The 24,697-nt window shown below is 40.7% G+C and overlaps 1 protein-coding gene across 7 annotated transcripts in view; it reads right to left on the minus strand.

Moving 5' to 3' along the window:
* LOC134673239 (nephrin-like) overlaps positions 1-24,697 on the minus strand; it is a 179,513-nt gene that overhangs the window by 66,554 nt on the left and 88,262 nt on the right. For 3 of the 7 annotated variants that reach the window (XM_063531193.1, XM_063531198.1, XM_063531191.1), the window contains exon 3: positions 13,061-13,184. In XM_063531193.1, the coding sequence (XP_063387263.1) occupies positions 13,061-13,184 (124 nt within the window). Of the gene's footprint in view, positions 1-11,931; positions 12,056-12,095; positions 12,209-12,429; positions 12,524-13,060; positions 13,185-14,149; positions 14,186-24,697 lie in introns of those variants that run through there. The other 4 variants (XM_063531196.1, XM_063531197.1, XM_063531195.1 and 1 more) reach the window with 4 other exon arrangements.

A 24,697-nucleotide genomic window follows, 5' to 3' on the forward strand; every position in this document is an offset into this window, starting at 1 on the left:
ATGACCACTAAACCTACTAAATCTATCGCCCTAACGAAGGCATCAAATTCTTTCTGGCATGTGAAGCCTCTTGGCACCACGCCAGCGCCTGACTTAGAGGCAATTACCTAATCCTAAGGGAGGCACATTGACTATCAAGCTTGTAAATTGTTTAAAAAGCTGTTTGAGAATTTTAGCATGACATATAAGAGCTTATTGGTGGGTGTGTGGAAGAAAATTTCTAGTTTTAATTTGAAACCGAGACGTACTGGCTATCAAAAATATCTGCCCTATGTTCTCAATAATCTCAATGCAGTAGTTACACTTTGTTTTATGGGTTTATATCGCCTAGGAGGTCAATTAGAACGTACATTTGGATAACTAATTTGTGTGATTTTTAATTATTCGCGCTTGCATTTTGCTCGTTTTTGTGCCTAATGAATCAATGAAAATATTTATTTTCAGGCAACTAAGTATCTTCTTAATAAAAACAGGGTAAAAATATATATTTCTTCAATTATTTTAAAATTAAGCCCAATCAAAATATATTTTAGCAAATTTTTATGTAGAAACGTCAAAATTTTTACAAAATAATTTGTTCTGACGAATAAGCCTTTCGTATTTATTTTATAAAAATTAAATATCATATATCCCCTGACCTATATACACTGTTAAAATAACATTTATCATTGCCATAGAGCATAGATCAGTAAAAATATTTGATGCAAATATTACCTACACACAAACCACTGACTACCTATATAAAAAAGCGCGAAAATTCTCACTTTGATGCAGATACCGATTTCAAACAAAACATTCATTTTTATCTCACAAATGTGACGCAAATTGAAGCGTCAGCATTATAACCTAACCAAAATCAATTGGACTATCGATTGGATTACATTTTATATTAATGACGGGTCTATATGTGTTGGTCGGTTAATATCGAATGTTTTATTTTCTGTTGCTCACTGGCTTTTACAATTCGAGTAAAAAATGTATTATTGGCGCTTATTTCAGTACATGTGTTCGATCCACTAATTGGATGAGAGTGATTCTCGGTGGAAAATACTATTAATAAAACGTTACAATGTAACATGGTACTTTGTATTGTTACAATCGTTTACTAGCTTTGCAGAAGGGAAAGAAGAAATACTTAAAATAATGATTATAAAATAAATATGGGACATTTCTCACAAATTAATCAACGATTGACTTATATATTACTTCGTAAAGACGGCATTATAAGGCGTTTAATGTGTTGTGGGTACCTACTAGACGTCGATTATACGCATTTATAGATTTAAACGTATACATGGTGTGTCTGACCATGGGGCTTTAAATCCAGGGCTTGATTTAATGTGTTATGGGTACATACTAGACGTCGATTATACGCATTTATGGATTTATACGTATACATGGTGTGTCTGACCATGGGTCTTTAAATCCAGGGCTTGATTTAATGTGTTATGGGTACCTACTAGACGTCGATTATACGCATTTATAGATTTAAACGTATACATGGTGTGTCTGACCATGGGGCTTTAAATCCAGGGCTTGATTTAATGTGTTATGGGTACCTACTAGACGTCGATTATACGCATTTATGGATTTATACGTATACATGGTGTGTCTGACCATGGGGCTTTAAATCCAGGGCTTGATTTTACTCGCTAAACTGAGCTACTTTTACTATGGAATTAAAACTAAAATCAGGGATTTTTTTTTACTTTTCCATAAAAAATCTGATCAGCCAAAATGTATGAAAAAGTAAAAAAAAATCTGAGTTTTCGGGGTTGGTGTTGGTGCCATAATAAAAGTAGCTCAGTTTAGCGAGTAGAATCGAGCCCTGGATTTAAAGCCCCATGGTAAGACACACCCTGTATATATATTGACAAATACGTATAAACACATAGAAAAGATCTATATGGACAACACTAAGAGTGACATTCCATTTCCAACTGCAGCTGCAATACTGTTCATTTTACTATGGAAATTGACAATGACAGCGACGCGTTTCCATAGTAAAATGAACAGTATTGCAGCTGCAGTTGGAAATGGAATGTCACTCTTACATTCCATTTCCAACGACAGCTGCACTACTGTCAATTTTACTATGGAAATTGACATTGATATGACAACGACGCGTTCAGTACCGGTAGTGTAGCTGCGGTTAGACATGGAATGTTACCATAACTCTCGAACAAATCGTCGGGTGAAAAGCAAAAGTCACTAAGTTCTATCGAAAAATTAAAGTAACAATGCACTTTATTACACTTGTAACACGGTTTATTAAATAATTTCAATGGTGTTAGATAGTGACTTTTGCTTGTCACCCGACAAAATATTCGTGATGATGATTAATCGTCCTTACCGGATTAGAACTCAGGACTTCCAGCTTTGCCTTCCCAAAATGGCTATGTTTTGAATCTCAAAAATACCTTTGAGGCATTCACTAGACGATAATACTCGTACTTAGGTATCTTCTAAGCTCTTGGCATTCTTCGCACGTACGGAAAGGTATTGCGATTTTTATAATACAACTTGCTTACTAGACACAGTGACCGTGTAAGATCAGTAGTATTTTATCGTATATACGTAGTACGATCAAGAAATTTCATTTTCGTACTTTGTCACAGTGACGATATTATGAGGTTTCTAGTGATTCATATTGATTGTCACTGTGCCAAGGCACGAATGATACCTACGGATATTAAATTATTTGACTGTATCTTCAAATACGTAACATGTTGGCTCATTTGCTTGCAACTATACATAAAATGCAATGTCGCGTTCCTCCAATATTGAGCGTCCTCTTATGAACGAAAGTGGAGTTACTTTGATCTGAGGATAGACCTCTCAACAACTCCATCATCATCAAATCCTTATACTCGTAATACTATTTACGCCTTATTGCCCTTATTTATATGGCAACTGTTCCTTTTACTTTTTACACTGTGTCATTGTCATGTTACCAATGTCCTGGAAAGTTCATACTCGTGAACATCGTTAGCTGTTTATATTTCCTGTGTCAATATTGCCATACTGCTTTTCATTGGCCACTGTGTCAATCCTCGGAACATGATCCAACGAGTACTGCAAGGTTTCCAGAACTGTTCCTAATTGAATCGACACGGGAAATAGAAACAGCTTACGATGTCTACGAGTATGAAATCCAGGACATTGGTAACATGACCATGAGACTGTAAAAAGTAACAGTGGACCGACGCCTTTGATGTTGGCGTAAATGCCGACACCGCACAGGAACACAGTAGGGTTGTCACGGACTTTTTCAAAACGGCCCAAAAAGCTAGCGCTAGCCCTGAAAGTAGTACCGAGCTACTAACAATGACGATGTATGTAGCTCGGGTGCGCGCGACCCACCCCTCGCACCTCGCACACGTACGATTGCCCTGTCTAGACGGCTTCGTCGAATGACTATTGTTTTATGGACTCTGGGCCCGATTCGGATTTTGAAATATTAGACATCTATTAACTACATATATTATCTTATGTTTAAGATCTAACCTGTCAAATTTGACATTTGCGCGATTCTGGAGATACTCTTGTACGATTTCCACAGGATATGACTTAGAGATCCAATTCACATCTAATAGAATATCTTACCCTTTCTAACGTAAAATTGACATTGGTTGCCCGAATTGCGCTGCAAAAGAACTAGTTGATATCTAAACTATAACGTATCCAGAAAGGATCTAGTACGTGTCGTCTCTTGTGAATATCTTGAAGTTCGAATACGGCAGCATGATTTAGAAACGTAAAATACTTCCTGATACTTTGAAAATGCTAGGACAGACACCGGTACTTGTTCTGATGATATTCATTAAAGTAGCACCGCCCATAATCTCTCTGCTTTGTCTAAAGGTAGATTGGTAGAGAATGCCTCATGGCCTTAAGTCCGCCTTTTGTACTGTAAGCTTTTCTTTTGTGCAATAAAGGTTAAATAAATAAATATTTTAGTTACTAGCACCCGCGTACGTTACTATGAAATGTAAGTAGCTTTTTGGCATTCACGGGCAATACTAATGTCTTTAGTATTTACCTTAGCACTGCAGTAACGGGTTAACTTTAACCCTCCACTGCCAGTAGCCGAGGCACCTGGCGCGTTGCCAACCCCGCGATGTTAATGTGCGCGATTTATGACCATGTCATTTTAGTTTTTTGAATGCACTATGAATTTTATTAATTAGTACTGTTTTGTAGATTCAGATCTGTATACTACACTTTATAGCAATTGAAAACAGGTCATATTTAATATCATTTCTCATAAAAAAATCGCGCAATATCGTGGCCAGCGCGTTAAGGGGCCCACTGATTAACAGACCGCCGGACGGTATCGGCCTCTTAGACGCGTATTCGGGAAACGAGATAATCACAAGATCTAGAAACGATATAGACATGAACTGGATTTACATTAGATATCGACTAGATGTGACTTGGATATCTTAGTCATAACTATAGTTTTTGTAAGTTTTATTATGTTTGTTAATTTATTTCCTTGTCTCTATCAATAAATAACTCCCTATACAATAAAAAAAAAAGTCATAACTTGTCGAAATAGTTTAAGAGGGCCTCCAGAATCGCGGAAACGTCAAATTTGACATATCTATCTTACAATTATCTTTAAATTATCCATATCGTAACTTGTTGAGGTCTAGTAAAGATCTAATACATTTTCAGAATTAAGCCGTTAGTTAGAACAAAATTTTGACAGTTCCGAACACCTGACAGGCCGACACCGTCCGGCGGACTGTTAATCAGTGGGCCTTTTTAACGTTACTCGTACAATTTTTCGTTAACCCGCTCACCCGTTCCGTGCAACAGCGCCAGCTAGCGGACGTCGTAATATTTTTTTGTAAGTGTTATTATAGAGCCTTTTGTTAGATTGCCTATAGTCATGGTTCGCTGGTCAATTACTAAGGCACGGGTAGTACGTCTAAACTTAATAAAACATTGCCATTTTCCCGAATGCAGTTCGTTGCCACTACCAATGTCTAGGAACTCACGGTAGATGAGATTATTATCCTCTAGCCGCCCAGACGTCAAACCTTGCCAAGCAAAATGAAATTTTATTTTGTCAACACAAAGTTCAAATTAGAATGGAATAGGAGACCTTTTTATAGGTCTCTGGGCGGCTAGAGGTTAACTAATACTTAATTAATTAATCAGGAGAAAATATTGCTTTTGCTAGAAAAATACTTTATAAGAATTTGAATGACTTGGTGGTTATTTTTAGGGTTCCGTACCCAAAGGGTAAAACGGGACCCTATTACTAAGACTTCGCTGTCCGTCCGTCTGTCTGTCACCAGGCTGTATCTCACGAACTAGACAGTTGAAATTTTCACAGATGATGTATTTCTGTTGCCGTGTTGCCGCTATAACAACAAATACTAAAAACAGAATAAAATACAGATTTAAGTGGGGCTCCCATACAGCAAACGTGATTTTTGACCAAAGTTAAGCAACGTCGGGCGTGGTCAGTACTTGGATGGGTGACCGTTTTCTATTTGCATTTTTTCGGTTTTTTTTTTTTGCTTTATGGTACGGAACCCTTCGTGCGCGAGTCCGACTCGCACTTGCCCGGTTTTTTTATTATCATTAAAAGAATTTAGGTAAACATTGCTCCTTTGTTGGGGTTGAGAAAAGTCACAATTTTCCTTTAAGAAAGGGGATTTCCCGAAACCACTTGGTGGCCACGGTCCAAAAAACTTACGCCACATCGCACCAATCCTAGTCAAAATGTAATGTTCAAAGAATACAACCTATAGCAAACTATATCAAAAGTAACTTATATCAGATAGCCTTTAAAAGCCTACCACAAAAGTGACGTTCCAATAAATTTGCCTATTTTGCACAGGGTCGCCGCTTTGGACTCAGTGGAGCGCAGAGCCAGGAGGATGATTGGCGACAAGAAGCTAACGGCTAAGCTTCAGTCTTTGGCCCATCGGCGGAAAGTCGCCAGCCTGTCGGTATTCTACAGGTTGCACTTCGGGGAGTGTGCCCAAGAGCTACACGAGCTTATTCCACCGTCCCCATTCTACCATCGGGCTTTTAGACGCACGGCCGGTTTCCATCCTTACTTAGTAGATATTCCACCAATTCGCACGAAGCGCTTTGCTTCCACTTTCCTTATGCGCACTGCCAAGGAATGGAATTCCTTGCCGGCGTCTATATTTCCGTGTTCTTATAACCCGGCAACCTTCAAATCAAGAGTGAACAGGCACCTTCTTGGCGAGCTCGCTACATCGTAGGCCACGTCTACGCCTCGGCTAGTCTGTGGCCATGAGTAAGCCCATTCATAATAAAAAAAAAGGGTTGAGAAGTGAACCAATAGTAGGGCCCCTGGCCACGGTCCAAAAAACTTGCGCCGCACCGCACCAATCCAGATGATAGCGCTTTTGCCGAAATGAATCCGGTATCGTAATTATTGTTGCATATCGCCCGCTTAATTCCAAGCATTCGTCTTGCTTATTTTAATTGCTTGTTGCTTGTAGTTGTTCGCGCGAGATTAAAATAAATGGTCAATTTCATATCCTTTAATAATATTTAATCCGATACAAATGATGCTTTTGCTTCAATACTTGCGCCGTACCGCACCAATTCTAATTAAAATATAATGTACCATCACGCTCCGCGATTGTTATGCCATTTAAGGTTCTAGCTAAATTGGTTGGTCCATACTTAAGCCATGGATGTCTAGGATGTCTAATTTAGCTAGAACCCGAAATTTCGCAACAATCACGGAGCGTGACGGTACAAAGAACCAACCTGTTGTAAAAGTGACAATCTGAGCAAATAATTTACACGAAGTGGCAGTCTTAAGGTGACAGTCCATTTCCAACGAAGCAGCACTACCATTCAGTTTACTATGGAAATTGACAATAACACCGACGCGACGCTTACGTACTAGTAGTGCAGCTGCGGTAAGAAATGGAATGTTGCCCTTACGTTTTCCTCTTTCGAAAATAGAGTTCCTAAAAAGTAACCTATGTGCATAGGATTTGAAAAGTGACTAAGCCAATAGTAGGGCCCTGGCCACGGTCCAAAAAACTTGCGCCGCACCGCACCAATCCAGATGATAGCGCTTTTGCCGAAATGAATCCGGTATCGTAATTATTGTTGCATATCGCCCGCTTAATTCCAAGCATTCGTCTTGCTTATTTTAATTGCTTGTTGCTTGTAGCTGGGATTAGGTCGCCTATAATTTAGTGTACAGATTTTGTTGGGCCACTACTTGTAAGATTTCAAGCTAAAATAACTTGTGAATCCTTTAAACAATTTTCGTCTATTTTAGGGTTCCGTACCCAAAGGGTAAAACGGGACCCTATTACTAAGACTTCGCTGTCCGTCCGTCCGTCCGTCCGTCCGTCCGTCTGTCTGTCACCAGGCTGTATCTCACGAACCGTGATAGCTAGACAGTTGAAATTTTCACAGATGATGTATTTCTGTTGCCGCTATAACAACAAATACTAAAAACAGAATAAAATAAAGATTTAAGTGGGGCTCCCATACAGCAAACGTGGATTTTTGACCAAAGTTAAGCAACGTCGGGAGTGGTCAGTACTTGGATGGGTGACCGTTTTCTTTTTGCATTGTTTTCCGTTTTTTTTTTGCTTTATGGTACGGAACCCTTCGTGCGCGAGTCCAACTCGCACTTGCCCGGTTTTTTACTGGAATCACGAGTTTGGTAAGACAAGTGTAAGTTAATCAGTATTGTACCTACTTTAACGTTAACAAGAACCTTTAGGAGTGTACCCCTAGTGTAAATTTCATTTGATAGCGTGACGTGACGTACGCGTTTGTGTTAAGTGTCATTTTGTATGGGATTTTGAGTTTCCAAAACGTCCCGCTTGGCGCGCTGTTAAAAACCCATGCAAAAATAGATAACGGAAACGCGAACGCTCGTCACGTTATTAGGGATTCTGGTATAGAGAAAAGCTAGTATCTACGGTTTAATTGCCAGAGAGATTGCCCTTACCCTGGTTAGTTCAATGCTTTGTTACGATAATCCGCTTAGCACGATACAGATGTAACACTATTGTGCATACGTCGGACATCAATGGCACAATCAGTGCATAGGAACAAGGCTTCTGTGCATTGTCACTAAAGGTGACAGTCCATTTCCAACGACAGCTAGCTGCAATACTGTTCATTTTACTATGGAAATTGACAATAACACCGACGCGTTCAGTACCAGTAGTGCAGCTGCGGTCAGAAATGGAATATTACCCTAAGAGTGACATTCCATTTCCAACTGCAGCTGCAATACTGTTCATTTTACTATGGAAACGCGTCGCTGTCATTGTCAATTTCCGTAGAAAATGAACAGTATTGCAGCTGCAGTTGGAAATGGAATGTCACTAAGACTTCATGTGTTCACTCGCAAATGCCTGGAATGTTGTAACACGTTTGCTTCGCGACCAATTTGGTGCTTTAGTTTGGGTTAGTAATAAAAAGTTTTTGGCAAAAATTTCATTTTTGGTACAAGCTTTTATCGCTGACTGGACTTTTCTTAGGACACACAACTAATACTCATCGAGCCAATTCTAAAGACCCCTAACAAAATTAGGTTGCGTTGTTTCATCACAGAGTTTCTATGGCCACCTCCTGTCTCCATCATCAGATAAGCTCGATGGTACCATAATATTGCATTGTCATCTAATTTATACATGCATGCAAAATTTCAGCTCAATCGGAAACCGAGAAGTGGATCAAATTTAACTTGCAAGATTTGATTACAGACAGATAGATAGACAACGGTCAGGTGAAAGTAAATAAAAGCTTGTGAAGAGAAATATCATAGGACAATTTGGCACAGATGGACCTAAGCCCACAGTACGCTGAATAAGTTAAGAAGTATTATGTTAACCTCATTTTTTTTACCCGACTACGGCAACGCAAAAGGAGGGTTATGATTTTGACCGGTATGTATGTGGGTATGTATATATGTATGTTTATTTGTTCCCTCAGAACTCCTTAAGTACGCATTATAATTTTTAGCATTAGAAAAATGGTTAACAATCTTGACATGCCTTTTTATTGAAAAACGCACTAAAAAAATTTGCAACTATGTATTACTTATGAAACCAAAATAATGTAAATATATATCCTTGCTATATAATTGTTACATATTTGTAGTATTTGCTTTCAAAAGTATTTTTCAATAAATAGACGCGTCAAGATTGTTTACCGAGGTAAGTATAACCGGGGAAAACGCGTTTACACTTAAAACGGGTTTCTACAGTAACATATGCAATTCCTAACCAACTCTCTTTGGACTTCAGTCCCCAGGCACAACTGCCTGGAGAAGAGTAGGTCCGTAAAATTGGGTGAGTAGGGTCAAAACTGAAATTCAAACCTCGATAACATTTTACTTTTACACATGAAAACTGAATGGTGTATATAATAAGTGTTCCGGATCCGGACGTTCGTATTTTAGTTTTAATTTTATTTTGGGTAGTTCCATTTCATAACTTTGACGATAAAGAGGAAAACCCACCTCACCCCGTAGTGCCTCGTATTTGGGGTGAGAGGGGTTTTTATACAAAGGTGATTTTGGAAGATTGTTGGATATTTTTTATATTATGCGTATTACTATAGCTCCATTTTAAATAATTATTTATTTTTGTAGCAGTAGCCTTAAAATTTCTCCTCACCTCTCTCTCAAACCTTCTCTCCCCTTTCATAACCCACCTCTCCCCGCGAAACCTACTCACCCCGTTTTACGGTACTCTCTGTATTAAAATCCCAAAATTAATCATTCAATCAGAAACACACATATTTTGTAGTGTAATTACTCACAAACGTCGGCTGATAGTTCGCTGTAACCGATTCGTCCCCATCGAACACACGATAAGCGTAATCAATCAACTCTCGTGTGTCATCGGGATCGTACCGCTAAGTAGTAAAATGATGTAAATCCGAAATACCCTATTTTAGGGGTAATACGAACGTACACTGACATCAAAATGTCATCGAAATGATGTTACTTTTCTTTAATGCATTTTTTCCTAGCCTGTTTTAGTGTCTTTCTGCACTTCATCTCTCCAGCGGTACTTAGGGCGTTCAGACGGACTCCCTACCGAACTCGGCGCCGTCGACTGGACGGCTTTGGACTGAGTAGCATGGCGGTCTTTGGTGTCGGAGGCCAAGATCCACTTCGGGTCGTTGCGTCACAGCAGTAAGTAAATACCGTAAAACGGGGTGAGTAGGTTTCGCGGGGAGAGGTGGGTTATGAATGGGGAGAGAAGGTTTGAGAGGGAGGTGAGAAGGGATTTTAAGGCTACTGCTACAAAAATAATGTATTCCAATTTAAAATGGAGCTATAGTAATACGCATAATAAAAAACAATCTTCCAAAATCACCTTTGTATGAAAACCCCTCTCACCCCAAATACGAGGCACTACGGGGTGAGATAGGTTTTCCTCTTTATCTCAAAGTTATGAAATGGAACTACCCAAAATAAAATAAAATCTAAAATACAAACGTCCGGAACACTTATTATATACAGCATTCAGTTTTCATATGTAAAAATAAAATGTTATCGAGGTTTGAATTTCAGTTTTGACCGTACTCACCCCAATTTACGGTAAGTAAGTCTGTTTTAGTGTCCCACTGCTGGGCAAACGCCTCTCTCCTTGATCTTCACGACCCCCAATTTAACGCCTCTTTTGGCCAGTTGTTGAGGAAGGTTGATGGCTTAAAAGTACCTAATATGAGAATCTAATTGCTGTCAACAACTGCAGTACTCAAGGTAACTGTAGCCCTTCTAAGAGATACAATAATTCCTAATATTATAATTAATACAAATATTTGATAGACAGGTTTGGAAGCGCTGCTAGCCTAGCGGTAAGAGCGTGCGACTTGCAATCTGGCGGTCGCGGGTTCAAACCCCGACTCGTACCAATGAGTTTTTCGGAACTTATGTACGAACTATTTTCGGTGAAGGAAAACATCGTGAGGAAACCGGACTAATCCCAATAAGGCCTAGTTTACCCTCTGGGTGGAAGGTCAGGTGGCAGTCGCTTTCGTAAAAACTAGTGCCTACGTCAAATCATGGGATTAGTTGTCAAGCGGACCCCAGGCTCTCATGAGCCGTGGCGAAATGCCGGGATAACGCGAGGAAGAAGAAGAAGAAGAAGATTATAATTAATACAAATATTTGATCGACAGGTTTAGCATGCTTAATCTGTAGAGCAGCGGGATGGTATACGTGGAAAGCGTCGCAAGATTGCCTATCATATCATAGAAAAGTCGCATGAAACTCCGGCCCGAAAACGGTCTTACGTGAGTCATCCTTTAGTCCTCAACTGTGCGTTTCTCTATCACTCTTCCATATTAGTGTGACAGTGACAGTTGCGTTTCGATCGCTACGGAGCGTAAGCGATTGGCATCTTGGCTACGCGGCCAGGTGTCCATGGGGAACAGTAATTGCTTTACTAAAGGGCAATTCTGCTGTTCGTTAACAAATCATAAAAAAATCGTGAAGAAATTTAGTAAAAATCATAACCCTCCTTTTGCGTTGCCGTAGTCGGGTAAATATACCACAATTCAAGTTACAGGCCTTTCCCATTCGACGGCACGTCATCGGGCGAGGTCGGATGTCACAGTTTTGCGCTTAAACCGTTTAATTAATAACTGCCAAGTGTTGGCAGAGATGAATCGTGAGTGTATTGTACGTGAGTTAAGATTGGGAGAGGGGGAGGTACCCCTTGTCGTGAAGGGTTAAAGGTGATATTGTTTTTCTTTGGTGTATGTATTGTTATTAGAAAAAGTTCCTTATGATTCTACTATGGAGCATAAGGACCCTTTTATATGGAAAGCCACAAGTAAGTAAGACAATGTAAAGACAGATATTAACGAATAACAGGGCAGTCTGGTCACCCCGCCTGGCGCAGACCAGACCTGGACACGTGAAACTACATATACAACAATAATACATATGTGTATATAGGCATCCGATCGCCATCTTTGAACCACAACATCATGGCTACGTCTCTGGACGGTGCCGCCAGGTTACAGGGCATTCTGGTCACCCCGCCTGACGCAGACCAGACCTGGACACTTGGAACTACTTATACAACAATAACACTTACGTGTATATAGGCATCCGATCGCCATCTTTGAACCACAACATCATGGCTACGTCTCTGGACGGCGCCGCCAGGTTTCAGGGCAGTCTGGTCACCCCGTTCGGTGCAGACTAGACCTGGATACGTTAAACTACATATACAACAATAATACATACGTGTATATAGGCATCCGATCGCCATCTTTGAACCACAACATCATGGCTACGTCTCTGGACGGCGCAGCGAGGTTGAAGACAATGTAAAGACAGGTATTAACGAATAACAGGGCAGTCTGGTCACTCCACCTGACGCAAACCAGACCTGGACACTTGAAACGACGTTACACAATAACACTTACGTGTATATAGGCATCCGATCGCCATCTTTGAACCACAACATCATGGCTACGTCTCTGGACGGCGCAGCGAGGTTGCAGGGCAGTCTGGTCACTCCACCTGACGCAAACCAGACCTGGACACTTGAAACAACGTACACAATAACACTTACGTGTATATAGGCATCCGATCGCCATCTTTGAACCACAACATCATGGCTACGTCTCTGGAAGGCGCCGCCAGGTTTCAGGGCAATCTGGTCACCCCGTTCGGTGCAGACTAGACCTGGATACGTTAAACTACATATACAACAATAATACATACGTGTATATAGGCATCCGATCGCCATCTTTGAACCACAACATCATGGCTACGTCTCTGGACGGCGCAGCGAGGTTGAAGACAATGTAAAGACAGGTATTAACGAATAACAGGGCAGTCTGGTCACTCCACCTAACGCAGACCAGACCTGGACACTTGAAACTACATATACAACAATAACACTTACGTGTACATCCGATCGCCATCTTTGAACCACAGCATCATGGCCACGTCTCTGGAGGGCGCAGCGAGGTTGCAGGGCAGTCTGATCACCCCGCCTGGCGCAGACCAGACCTGGACACTTGAAACTACATATACAACAATAACACTTACGTGTATATAGGCATCCGATCGCCATCTTTGAACCACAGCATCATGGCCACGTCTCTGGATGGCGCTGCCAGGTTGCAGGGCAGTCTGGTCACCCCGCCTGGCGCAGACCAGACCTGGATGATTCCTGGAACAAGCAAAATGTGTTTTATTATTTGTTTTACATATTGTATATACTTATACAAGCCTAGTGTGGGGATCACTGTACTTCACCTATGTAACATCGAAGCTATGGAATAAATATGTTTTAAATTGTGAGTTTTTTTTTTATTACTTAAAACAATTTAATTATTATGTCTGAATGAGTCTACGTTTTATAGTCTATTATAAATTAAATTAGATTAACTTAATTAACATATCTGATATGTAACGTCTGATAGAATCATTTCACGATTGAATTTCTATTATTTTCGGGTTAAGTGATAAATTTGACGTATTATTTGACAATTTCCAATACGCATATTTTATACTAATATATCAATAACTGTCGCAGTCACATAAAAGCGATATCACAAAACGAATAAATCAAATTCTGATAACAAATATCGTCATTTAATTTAAACCGTCGAATACTGACGAAGTAAAATTGTTATTAAAATTTCAGTTGAGGTACAAATAGCAACACTGCTAACTGTACATCGGTGGACCTCATTACAAAAGGCATAAAGTCCACCGATGTACAGTTAACATTGTGGGCGATGGTACTTAGCTTTCAGTTTGAACATTTATCATTTTAACTTGAGGTTTTCACTTAAGTTTGTACACTGAGGAGCAGTTAAACGGGTAACTTTGTATTTTTATTATTGAACGAGCGTTAGCGAAGGTCTCGGTTTCAGTTTGGGCAAAACTGCTTTCGTATGTCAGGACGCAATTCTCAACCGATTTTCATGAAATTCTGTGATTGTACAATTAAGGCGTCAAACGGCCATCGGACAGCTAAACTCGTGTTTAACAAGAACTCGCTTCGGCTTCGGACTTCAATTCACACTCGTTCGTAAATTTTCACTACTACTACTAATCTCGTACTAATATGTTTATAAATACTAGCCCTTAATACACAATGTACTAATATATGTACATACGTGTACGTACATTGAGACGCGTGAACATCTGGCAGGCGAAGACAGATGAAGTGGAATAAGAGTTCGCTCGCCATTAGTGGTGTTAACGCAAATTGCCGATGGTTGGTTTGTGGTCCAAGTCATAAGAGATACATAGGTAGATAATAGATAGATAGAATACTCTTTATTGGCACATCTCAGTAAAATACACAGCTTAAAGAAAAACTATTCATTAAAGATAGAGGCAGACAAATAAATAGGCGGTCTTATCGTTAACTATTGAAAAAAATATAGATTTATTTTTTAAAGATTTGCCCTAAATCGAGTTTTGACCGTAAAATGCAGCACAATTACCCAAAGGGGAGGAAAAACGCAAAAAACTTAACATTACTGTATCTCATTCTGAACCAGCATATTAAGAGCCCTTCAACGTGCACACTAGCGCCACTACTAAATTATCGTAGTTATTTAAATTTCACGAAAGATATTTAAAAAAAGAAGCCGCTACGGACTGTATTGTGTATTTATATATCTTTTGAATACATCAAACTAGTTTTTATGTTGCTGGATTTGTCAATCTATGCGTCCAAAGTAATAACGGCCATTTTAGTTTTGAGTTCCTAGATCGACGAATCCAGCAACATAAAAACTAGTTTGATGTATTCAAAAGATACTTAAATACACAATACAGTACGTAGCGGCCCCCATTTTTAAATACCTGTCATTAAATTTAAATAATCACGATTATTTAGCAGTGGCGCTAGTGTGCACGTTGAAGGGCTCTTAATTAATATGTGACGTCCCACGAGTAAAGGTACCTTATGGGGGTTGGCGCTTATGCTATTATTGACGTCGCTCCAATAGTATTACGGCGCTCTGCAACGTAAGCGCCGTCCGCCATAAGGTACCTTTTCGTGGAACGTCACATATTATCTTCCGATTTCTATTGACATCAGAAAAATAGGTCGTATTCAGATCTCGGATTCCTGAAATCTTCTGGGCATAAACAGGTAGAGTTCCTATATCGATTAATTTAATTCAATTAGTGATATTTTTCCCGAATAAGAGTGATCGCTCCCGGCTCTTTTTTAAACTGTACAGTATGTTATTTGTAAGTATTATTTCGGGGTCGATGATAAAATTAAGTTAATGATAAAGTTTCAAGAATACTTTTAAACGAAAGAAAGTGGAAATTTAAAAATTACCTATTTAGATTTGTGTTAATACTTTCAATTTTAAATTTCAAAAAAAGAGGGATCACTACTCTATTACTTGTTATGTAGTCTTACCTAGATCTCGCTTTGGGCCCACGTGGGTACTATAGTCCAAGCCTTCTCGCGCATGAGAGGTAAGCCTGTGCCCAGCAGTGGGACGTATAAAGGCTGAATTATTATTACTATAATATTCTATTTATTCGTATTCCACTGCCGCTTATGACTTGCTTCCCCTATAAGCTAATACAACAAGCGTCTCGCGTATGTAATGTCGGTCCGTGCGTGATGAAGGTTCATACAATTATTTAGAATTGCCGCCATTTATTCCATGATGCATTGTATCCGTGGCTTTTGCAAATTAGACTCTATTCCTTATATAATAGGAATGATTATAGGAAAATGGTTTAGTAAGCGGAAATACGAGACATTTGCTCTTACTACACGTAAATATATGAATCATATAAGGGATAGGTATGATTGGATTAGTATGTGTTGTTTCGTATCATGTCTTATGTGTTTGGATATCCTTAATTAGCAACTTCGAAACATTAAGGTCTTGTTTATGTTTAATCATAATACTTATCTATACTGGAAGAGATCCCTCAAAGGGATAAGTTCGCCTTTGTACTTCTTGCTAATTGTATGTTATTTTTAATATGTCTTTTTGTACAATAAAGAGTTTACTACTACTACTACTACTTATCTGGGAGACTGAGCTTTGCTGAGAAAACATAAAAATTCAAAAAATGCGCATTTTCCCAGAGATGAGACCTAGCTAGATCGATTTATCGCCCCAGAAAACTCCTATATAGCAAATTTCATCGAAATCTTTAGAGCCGTTTCCGAGATGCCCAAGATATATGTAAATAAATAATTAACAATGGCTCGTTTAAAGGTATTAGACTAGAGCTATAGCTTAATTATAACATATTTAATTTTACAGCTGTAAAATTATCCCCAAATAAATAAATCCGATGTCTGCTTTCGTAATAATAAAGAGTAAGGTGCAAAAGTGTATCCATATATTTTGACGTCGACTGTACTTACCTGCCGTATTCAAACTTCAAGATATTACAAAATACAAAAATACAAAAAAAATACAAAAAAGTTTATTTACAAATTTAGGTAATATACAAAAATATAACTATATCCGTCAGAGACCAAACTAGGCTGAGCCTGTATCTTGGCCATCTGATCTGCGAGTGTGGTTATCAATGTACAATTTTACCTTTAAGATAGGTGACTTGATAGTTAAATGTCTGAAACTAAACAAAAACAACCTTATATCTACTCGTGTATAATATAACTATAGCTAGACTTATGGAATGACAATTGTTCCCGTAAGAGGGCATGTTACATGCAGGACCTAAATAATTATAATAGCTGAGTTTGTGATATATGTGTGTGTGTGTGTTTGTGTGTGTGTGTGTGTGTGTGTGTGTGTGTGTGTGTGAGAGAGAGAAAGAGTTACCTATTTGCGTGTTGCAGCATTACTTTGCCTTTAAACATTTGATGATGTCCTCTGTGTCGTCGTAAGATAGTGTGAGTAGCCACTGTTTTACTTCGTGTTTCGCTCTAGGGACCGATAGACATTTGATGTTACACTTATTACAGATATGATTATATATTCTGTAGTGGGCGTAAGCGGGTGATCTCCTCGCGAGTGCAGACTTGTAAGGAGGGAGTGCCGCCCTGTACGTTCGCTTGCTTAACATGTTTTCATGTATATTAGAGCCTATAATGTTACTGTGAGTGTTTGTGACCGCCTTGATGATAAAGAGTTGTCTGACTCTTAGGACTTTAATATCACGGTACAGCAGATTTGTGGGGTACCTATAAGGCTTTTTTACCATAACCTTTAGTACTGCTCTCTGTGCACGTTCTAGTGGCAGCAGGTGGGTCTTGCAAGCACAACCCCAGACGGCCACGCCATACTGAATGATGGACTGACCCAATGCGTGGTAAACCATTCGAAGCATGTCCATTGTTGCACAGTCACGGAGCCGCTTCATCGCATAAATGAGTTTTCTGACTCTAGTAGTAAGAGCAGCGATGTGCTGTGCAAAAGAGAGATGCTCATCAAACAGAATCCCCAAATACTTGACTACCTTTTGTCTTTTAATTAGCTGACAGTTACATGCAGGACTTGCAGAGGATCGATCTGGTGTTGCTTTTTGATCACATGTGTGAAGCTGTATGTTTTTTTCCTTTGGTGGTGCAGAGGCCGAGGTTTTTGTGAAAGCTACGTAATTGGTTTTGTCAGCGTTAAGAGTCAGTAGATTATTATTCAGCCAGGTGGATACCTTTGCTAGAGCAACCTCGGCTCCATGATGAGCATCATCCCAAGATCTGCCACTCACCAGAATGACAGTATCGTCTGCGTAACAGACAAGATTTGAGTTGGGCAAATCGATGTCAAAGATGTCGTTTATATATAGTGTGAATAGAGATGGGCCGAGCACGCTCCCTTGGGGCACTCCAAAGTCAACCGGTATCTCGTTACTGACCAGTTTCCCTATTTTCAACATTTGCGTGCGACCGGTAAGGTAGCTAGCAAACCAATCCAATGCAACCCCTCGGACCCCCGAATGTTCTAACTTTTTAAGTAAGATGCTAACCGAGACGGTGTCAAAGGCCTTTGCCAGATCTAAAAAGATACCTATGCACTTATTGCCACCGTCTAAGTTCCCTGAGATTAAATTTAAAAGGAGGGAAGCCGCGTCCTCCGTTGACATCCCTGATCTGAAGCCGAATTGTCTGTCTGAAATTAAGTGGTTGCTCTCAAGGAAACGAGTCAACCGAACCTTTACTAATTTTTCCAATATTTTGGAGAATACCGATAGAAGCGAAATCGGTCTATAGTTATTTGGCGTATCTTTAGACCCGGATTTGTGAATGGGCGAGACACTTGCTACTTTCCAGCAGTCGGGGAAACACCCTGATTGCATACTAAGGTTATATATATAGGTAAGTGGTTCTAATATGACCCCCTTAGACTCCTTTATTAGTAGCGCTTTCACATTGTCCGGACCAGGTGAACTGCCTAACTTAAGTTGGGAAATAATTTTATCAACTTCGTGGGTGTCGGTTGGTTGCATAAAGAAAGAGTTTGAGATTATCCGCGTGGGTTTGAATTTTGCAGCTAAGGCAGCCTGTGATTCTCCCGTTGTGGACAGTATCCTGTCAGCTAGCTTTTTACCATTTGTGGCGAAATACGTGTTACAATTGTTTAGGATATCTAACGCAGGTTTATCGTTTGAAGAAATAAGTTCCTCTGCACAATTTTTACGGTTAGGATTTTGGCAAATTCCTTTAATTGATTGCCAGAGCTTACTAGGGTTATTTTTGCTATCGATTAGTTGCTTGTTTTGATATTCGTTCTTAAGATTGTGCAATAGATTGTCCAAGAAATTTCTGTATCTAGTATAAGACAAACGAAGAATATGATTGTTTGGTGTAGCTCTGACCTGTAAGTGCAATCTGTCCCTATTTTTCATACATCTTATTAATCCCGGTGTAACCCACGGCTTAAGGTTGAATTTTGCGCGACTGACTTTGACGTATTGTGTGTTATTCTTGATTGCCATCGTTACAAGGTGATTAAACTTTGCAGCTGCTTCGTTCACGTTGCTAGTTTCAGTGACGACACTCCAATCGGCGTTTCCCAGCTCCACTGCTACCCTACCATAATTAATTTTGGTTGTAAAGCGGTTCCGTGTTTCCGATTTGTAGTCCAGTAGACCAGCCATAGCGAAGTCATGATCAGTGACGGAGCATGGGCAAACGGCGCCCACAGTGCCCTTGCTGTACTTAACGAAAATGTGGTCTAAACATGTATTATTTCGGGTAGGTTTGGTAATTGATGGAAGTAGACCATGGGAGGCTAAAAGACAAAGGTACTCCGTCTGGTTGCAGGCTGACTGTTGCAATAGATCAATATTGATATCCCCTGCCAGAATTATATGCTGATTATTTTTTACTTGTCTTAGGCATGTATCGAGAGAGCTCAAAAATCCATCAATGTTCGTAAAGGATGGGGATCGGTAAATGCCAAAGAGTACAATTTCATTTGATATAGTCACGGTCAAACAATTGGCACCTTCGAACTGTGGTTCAACCGCCGTTGCATTATGGGTCTCCCTGACATATACAACAACTCCGCCACTCTTATTTATAACCTTAGTGGTATTAAATGAGATGTAACCCTCTAGTTGGTCGATTATTGTGCCCTCAGCCCCTCACTCAACCAGCATTCCGTCAGTATTATAACGTCAAAGACGACATCAGTTTGCTTTATTGCTACTAAGAAGGAGTCAAAATTACGCTGTATACTTCTTATATTTGTAGTAAAAACTTTAAATTTATGGTTGGAGGTAAGAATATTTTTACATTGATCAAGCGTATTTAGTGTATGACAATCAATTACGAAAGATTGGTCTATATTATATTCAAGGTCACGAAATACCATCTTTGTAGAAGTAAAATGTAGTAGTATTTGTCTCTTCAATAATTTGAGTAGGTAGTCATAACTTTCCCGTATATTAAAATATAACCTCTAACCAGGCGTGTTTTGTTTGTGTTGGGGAATCGGAAGGTAGTTGTGTAAGTGTTATATAAGTGTCGTTTGTTTGTGTATGTGAGTATTGTGAGTAATATTTTTTTGTGTAAGAATATAATTAACATAATTATACAAGTTGTCAGCGATAATATTAAGTTCAAAGGAAAAAAGTATCTTGTTGGCGGTTCACTCAAGCGCTGTTTTCTCCTGTGTCCCGATTGGAATAGCAGCCAGAGGGGGTTCGTCTGGTCTGGGCGCAGGCAGACCAGACGAACGAATATTCACAAGAGACGACACGTACTAGATAAGATCCATTCTAGATACGTTATAGTTTAACAACTAAGTGTATGTAATGTAATAACTGAGTAAGATATCTATTAGATGTGAATTAGATCTCTAAGTCATATCCTGTGGAAATCGTTCAAGAGTATCTCCAGAATCGCGCAAATGTCAATTTTGACAGGTTAGATATTAAACATATCGTATCTTGGTGATGTTTAAAAGATGTCTAATAGATGTCTATTTCATAATCCGAATCGGGCCGTACACGTACAGGGCGATGCTACAAATATTTACACCACACTACAAACATGGTGCTATTACTGAAGCTATGAAATTATGCCGATACTTTAGGCTTGGCCGCAGATCCTATTTGATAATTAAAAGAGATATGCCACAGTCATTTTGTATTGGAAGTCGTTTTATTTCATGATAATATATAGGAAGGTAAACGAGCAGGCGAAAATAAAAAACCGGGCAAGTGCGAGTCGGACTCGCGCACGAAGGCTTCCGTACCACAATGCAAAAAAAAAACAAAAAAAAAGCAAAAAAAAAACCACCCATCATCACCCATCCAAGTACTGACCACTCCCGACGTTGCTTAACTTTGGTCAAAAATCACGTTTGTTGTATGGGAGCCCCATTTAAATCTTTATTTTATTCTGTTTTTAGTATTTGTTGTTATAGCGGCAACAGAAATACATCATCTGAGAAAATTTCAACTGTCTAGCTATCACGGTTCGTGAGATACAGCCTGGTGACAGACAGACGGACGGACGGACGGACGGACGGACGGACGGACGGACGGACGGACAGCGAAGTCTTAGTAATAGGGTCTCGTTTTACCCTTTGGGTACGGAACCCTAAAAAGGGATGTAGGTACCTTAATACATTTCTGATAGGTATATACCTAAAGGTAGGTAACTTACAACAGTAGGGAAATATACCTCTCGCATGGTCCATTGGCATTGGTCCTTCTGACAGTTCAATTGTAGTCTCTGTCACTTAAATAGTTTGTAGACATTTTTTGAAGTTTTAAATAACATGCGGTAAAAACAAATTTCATCAATTACTTTTAAAATTAAGCCTAACCAAGAGAGCAGGGATCGGATGTCGGTATTTTTTGCATGGGAACGAAAAATGATTTTTTTGTTCTCTATTAATTATTTTATTTCTAATTGGGCAATCTAATAATGCGAAGTCGTTACCTAAATACACTACCATATCCTAAATTTCTGACGTTGATGTTTTCGCAGATCATTATTGAACTCTCAACGTCCAATATAGCCGACGATAGCAGTTGGAGAAGGTAGCTGGTCTACTGGCGCCTCGCTCGAAACCGCAGCCGGCCCAGACTCTGATGCACCGTAATGCGAAGCCCTCAACGAATTGTCCTCGATCGCCCCGACGATGAATAAAAGGATTCCGAGTATAAAAAACTGATTTTTATTGACGGCGTTCTTCATATAAAAATGCTCCTATAACGATTAGGCGGTACAGCTTCGGATCCTTCAGGCTTTCTTCGGTTTTCTTCCTTTTTCCTTTTTTCCTTTTCGGCTGCTGCTGGATTACTGTACGATCCGAAGCGGTGCCGTCTGGCTTTTATACTAAAAATCTAGAAAGAGAATCACCTTCGATAGGGAGATAAAATCAAATCTTAATTCGCGGTTTTTCTCGGCCTATGATTGGCTAGTCACTTAACACGGCCATTTTCGAGTGAATTTTCATTATCTCCATATCGCTTCGCGACTCATATTATAAATACCTAATTATCTATCGACTTAAAACTATTACAAATAGTTAAACACGTTACTTAGCTACAAAAATAAACAATAACGAGCTCAGTAATCCCTTCGACCTATCCATGAGCGATAACAAAAGGCCGACGGTGCACGAACAATAGGCGTTTTATTACCCCTTCGCCCACTCGCAGGGCTTTGTTTGCTTGTTTTGCCTTACGATTCTTATCTTACTGGGTAACTAGGCTAATGATCTACAATATTTACAAACATTGTCATGATGTAACTCTGACGGATAATGACCTATTAAAGGAAACATGCTAGTTTCATAGTGAAAATTGCGCTATACTGTCGCGCTGAGCCCGGATTTGATCGACCAATGGGAGCGTATCGCGCCGTCCCTTTCATTTCGTGACTTCTCTGTCTTGACCCGCCCACTTTGGTTGACCAATGGCAGCGTCTACATTAATTTGCCTAGTTTATAGGGATTACTTGGGATTCCGAAAATAAGTTTAGTCATTTTTACCTATCGTACTAGGTGACCTAAAACTTAATACGAGCTTACGACTTAACTAACGAATATTACAAGTCCTTATATCTATTAACAATCTAATCGCGGTTTCCCTACCTATCTTTAAATCTTTATTTCGAATACAGCCTTAATCGAATTTATTTTAAATCTAGCTTAGACTAATCCGCGCCTTGTCGTAGCGTCGCTAACATTTTGTCCCCGCAGTCGAAGACTCCTGGTGCATGGGTTGCGACGCGATGACTGCCAACTTGCAGCTCGGCCTGCGCAGCGTTCCGTGCCTCGTCCTGACGTCTGCGGAGCGAACCCGTCCGTCGGGTCCATGGTAGACGGTCTCGACGACTCCTTTAGGCCACACGCTGCGTGGTCCACTGGGCTCGGAAATGATGACTACATCTCCCGGCCGGATCTGTCGTCCTCCGTCGTCGGATGATTTGCGCGGTGCCAGCAGTGGAAAGTACTCCTTGGTCCAGCGCCGCCAGAAGTGGTCTGCTAGCGCCTGGGCAGCCCTCCACTGTCGCTTGTCGTTCTCGTCGTAAGCGCCAATCATTGGTAGGTTCGCGTTGTGAAGTAGAAGAAAGTGCGCAGGTGTGAGACTTTCCTCGCTGTCCGGATCGACGTTCACGTGCGTTAACGGCCTTCTATTGACGATGTTTTCGATCTCTGCCAGTAGAGTCTCGAACACTTCGGTTTTTGGCGCTCTAGTGTTAAATGTATAGAGCATCGCTGTCTTCACGGTGCGTACCATCCGCTCCCAGGCTCCGCCTGCAGATGGGTTGCCAGGGGGGATGAACTTCCAGTCCATACGTTGTTGTACGCCGTACTGTTGCAACTGCGGAAGCCATTGCCTGTAGGCCTCGCGTAGCTCGTTCGATGCCGCCTTGAAGCACGTCGCGTTGTCGCTGTACATAACGCTCGGCCATCCTCTTCGTGCGGCGAAGCGCCTTAACGCCAGTAAAGCGCTATCGGTCGACAGGCTATGTACTGTTTCCAAATGAATAGCCCGTGTTACTAGGCATGTGTACAGACACACCCAGCGTTTCTCTCGTCGTCGTCCTATGGTCACGTACATAGGCCCGAGGTAGTCTTGCGCGGTGTAGGTGAATGGCCTCTGGTAAGCCTGTAGCCGCTCGGGTGGTAGATCGCCAAGGGGCTGCGCTCGCGGTGAAGCTCGACGTAGCTTACACAGCGCGCAGTCTCGCGCTACAGCTTTCACGGTAGGTCGTAGTTGTAGGATCCAGTAATCTTGACGTAGCTGATTTATTATCGCCTCGTTGTGAATGTGCGCCATTCGCCTGTGTGCGCGTTGGACCATTAATCTGGTAAATGAGTCCTTGCCGTCCAGTATTACGGGTCGTACCGATGTGTACAACACTGGAGCGTTTCCCAATCTTGTCTTCATGCGTAGCACGCCGTCGTCGCACAGCTCGGGTGCTAGAGTATATATTCGCGATTTCCTGTCCAAATCACGTCCTGCGCTTAGTGTACGTAGCTCGTCGGGAAAACTTCGTCGCTGGCTATTCTGAAGCCACATATGCTCGGCTCGCTTTATGTGCTTCACTTGCAGTTGTAGCGTCTTATTTCTGGTTTTCAGCTTCTCTATGAAAAGCAGTACGTAGGCTGTCGAATTTATCAGTCTATCGTAGTTACTGAAGCGTCGTATATCCGGTAGCACGCTCGACGGATCTAACTTTGACGTAGTAGTAGATAACGTAGTCTCTACTATGACTCCGCTCTTCTTTTCAGGAAGGTCTTCAGTCGGTCTGACTGTTTCTTGACTCGGCCACTCCGTTTCTGGTCGGTAAAGAAATGACGGTCCTTTGTACCACTCGTCGTGTGCGGTGATTTTTCTTGCCGGCTTTCCTCTCGTAGCGTGGTCTGCGGGGTTCACGTCGGTTGGCACGTACATCCACGCTCGCCGGTCCGATTTTTCAGCTATTTCAGCCAAACGGTGTGACACGAACGGCTTGTAGTTTCTCGCGTCGTCCTTAATCCATCCTAGCAATACTCGCGAGTCTGTCCAGTAGGTAGTCCTCTTGACGTCGTATCGCTGCTCCTTTTTAATCGTCTCGGCCAGTCGAACTCCAATAACTGCGGCTGTCAGCTCTAATCGTGGTACTGACAGTACTTTCAGGGGGCAGACTCTGCTTTTGCCCGCTGCTAGGCTGACTCGTACATCTTCTAAATTTTCGATACGCCAATATGCCACGGCGCAATAAGCTTCAGTTGACGCGTCGGTGAATATGTGTAGCGTATATTT

The sequence above is a fragment of the Cydia fagiglandana genome, chromosome 18 (assembly GCF_963556715.1).
Source record: "Cydia fagiglandana chromosome 18, ilCydFagi1.1, whole genome shotgun sequence".
Lineage (NCBI taxonomy): Eukaryota > Metazoa > Arthropoda > Insecta > Lepidoptera > Tortricidae > Cydia > Cydia fagiglandana.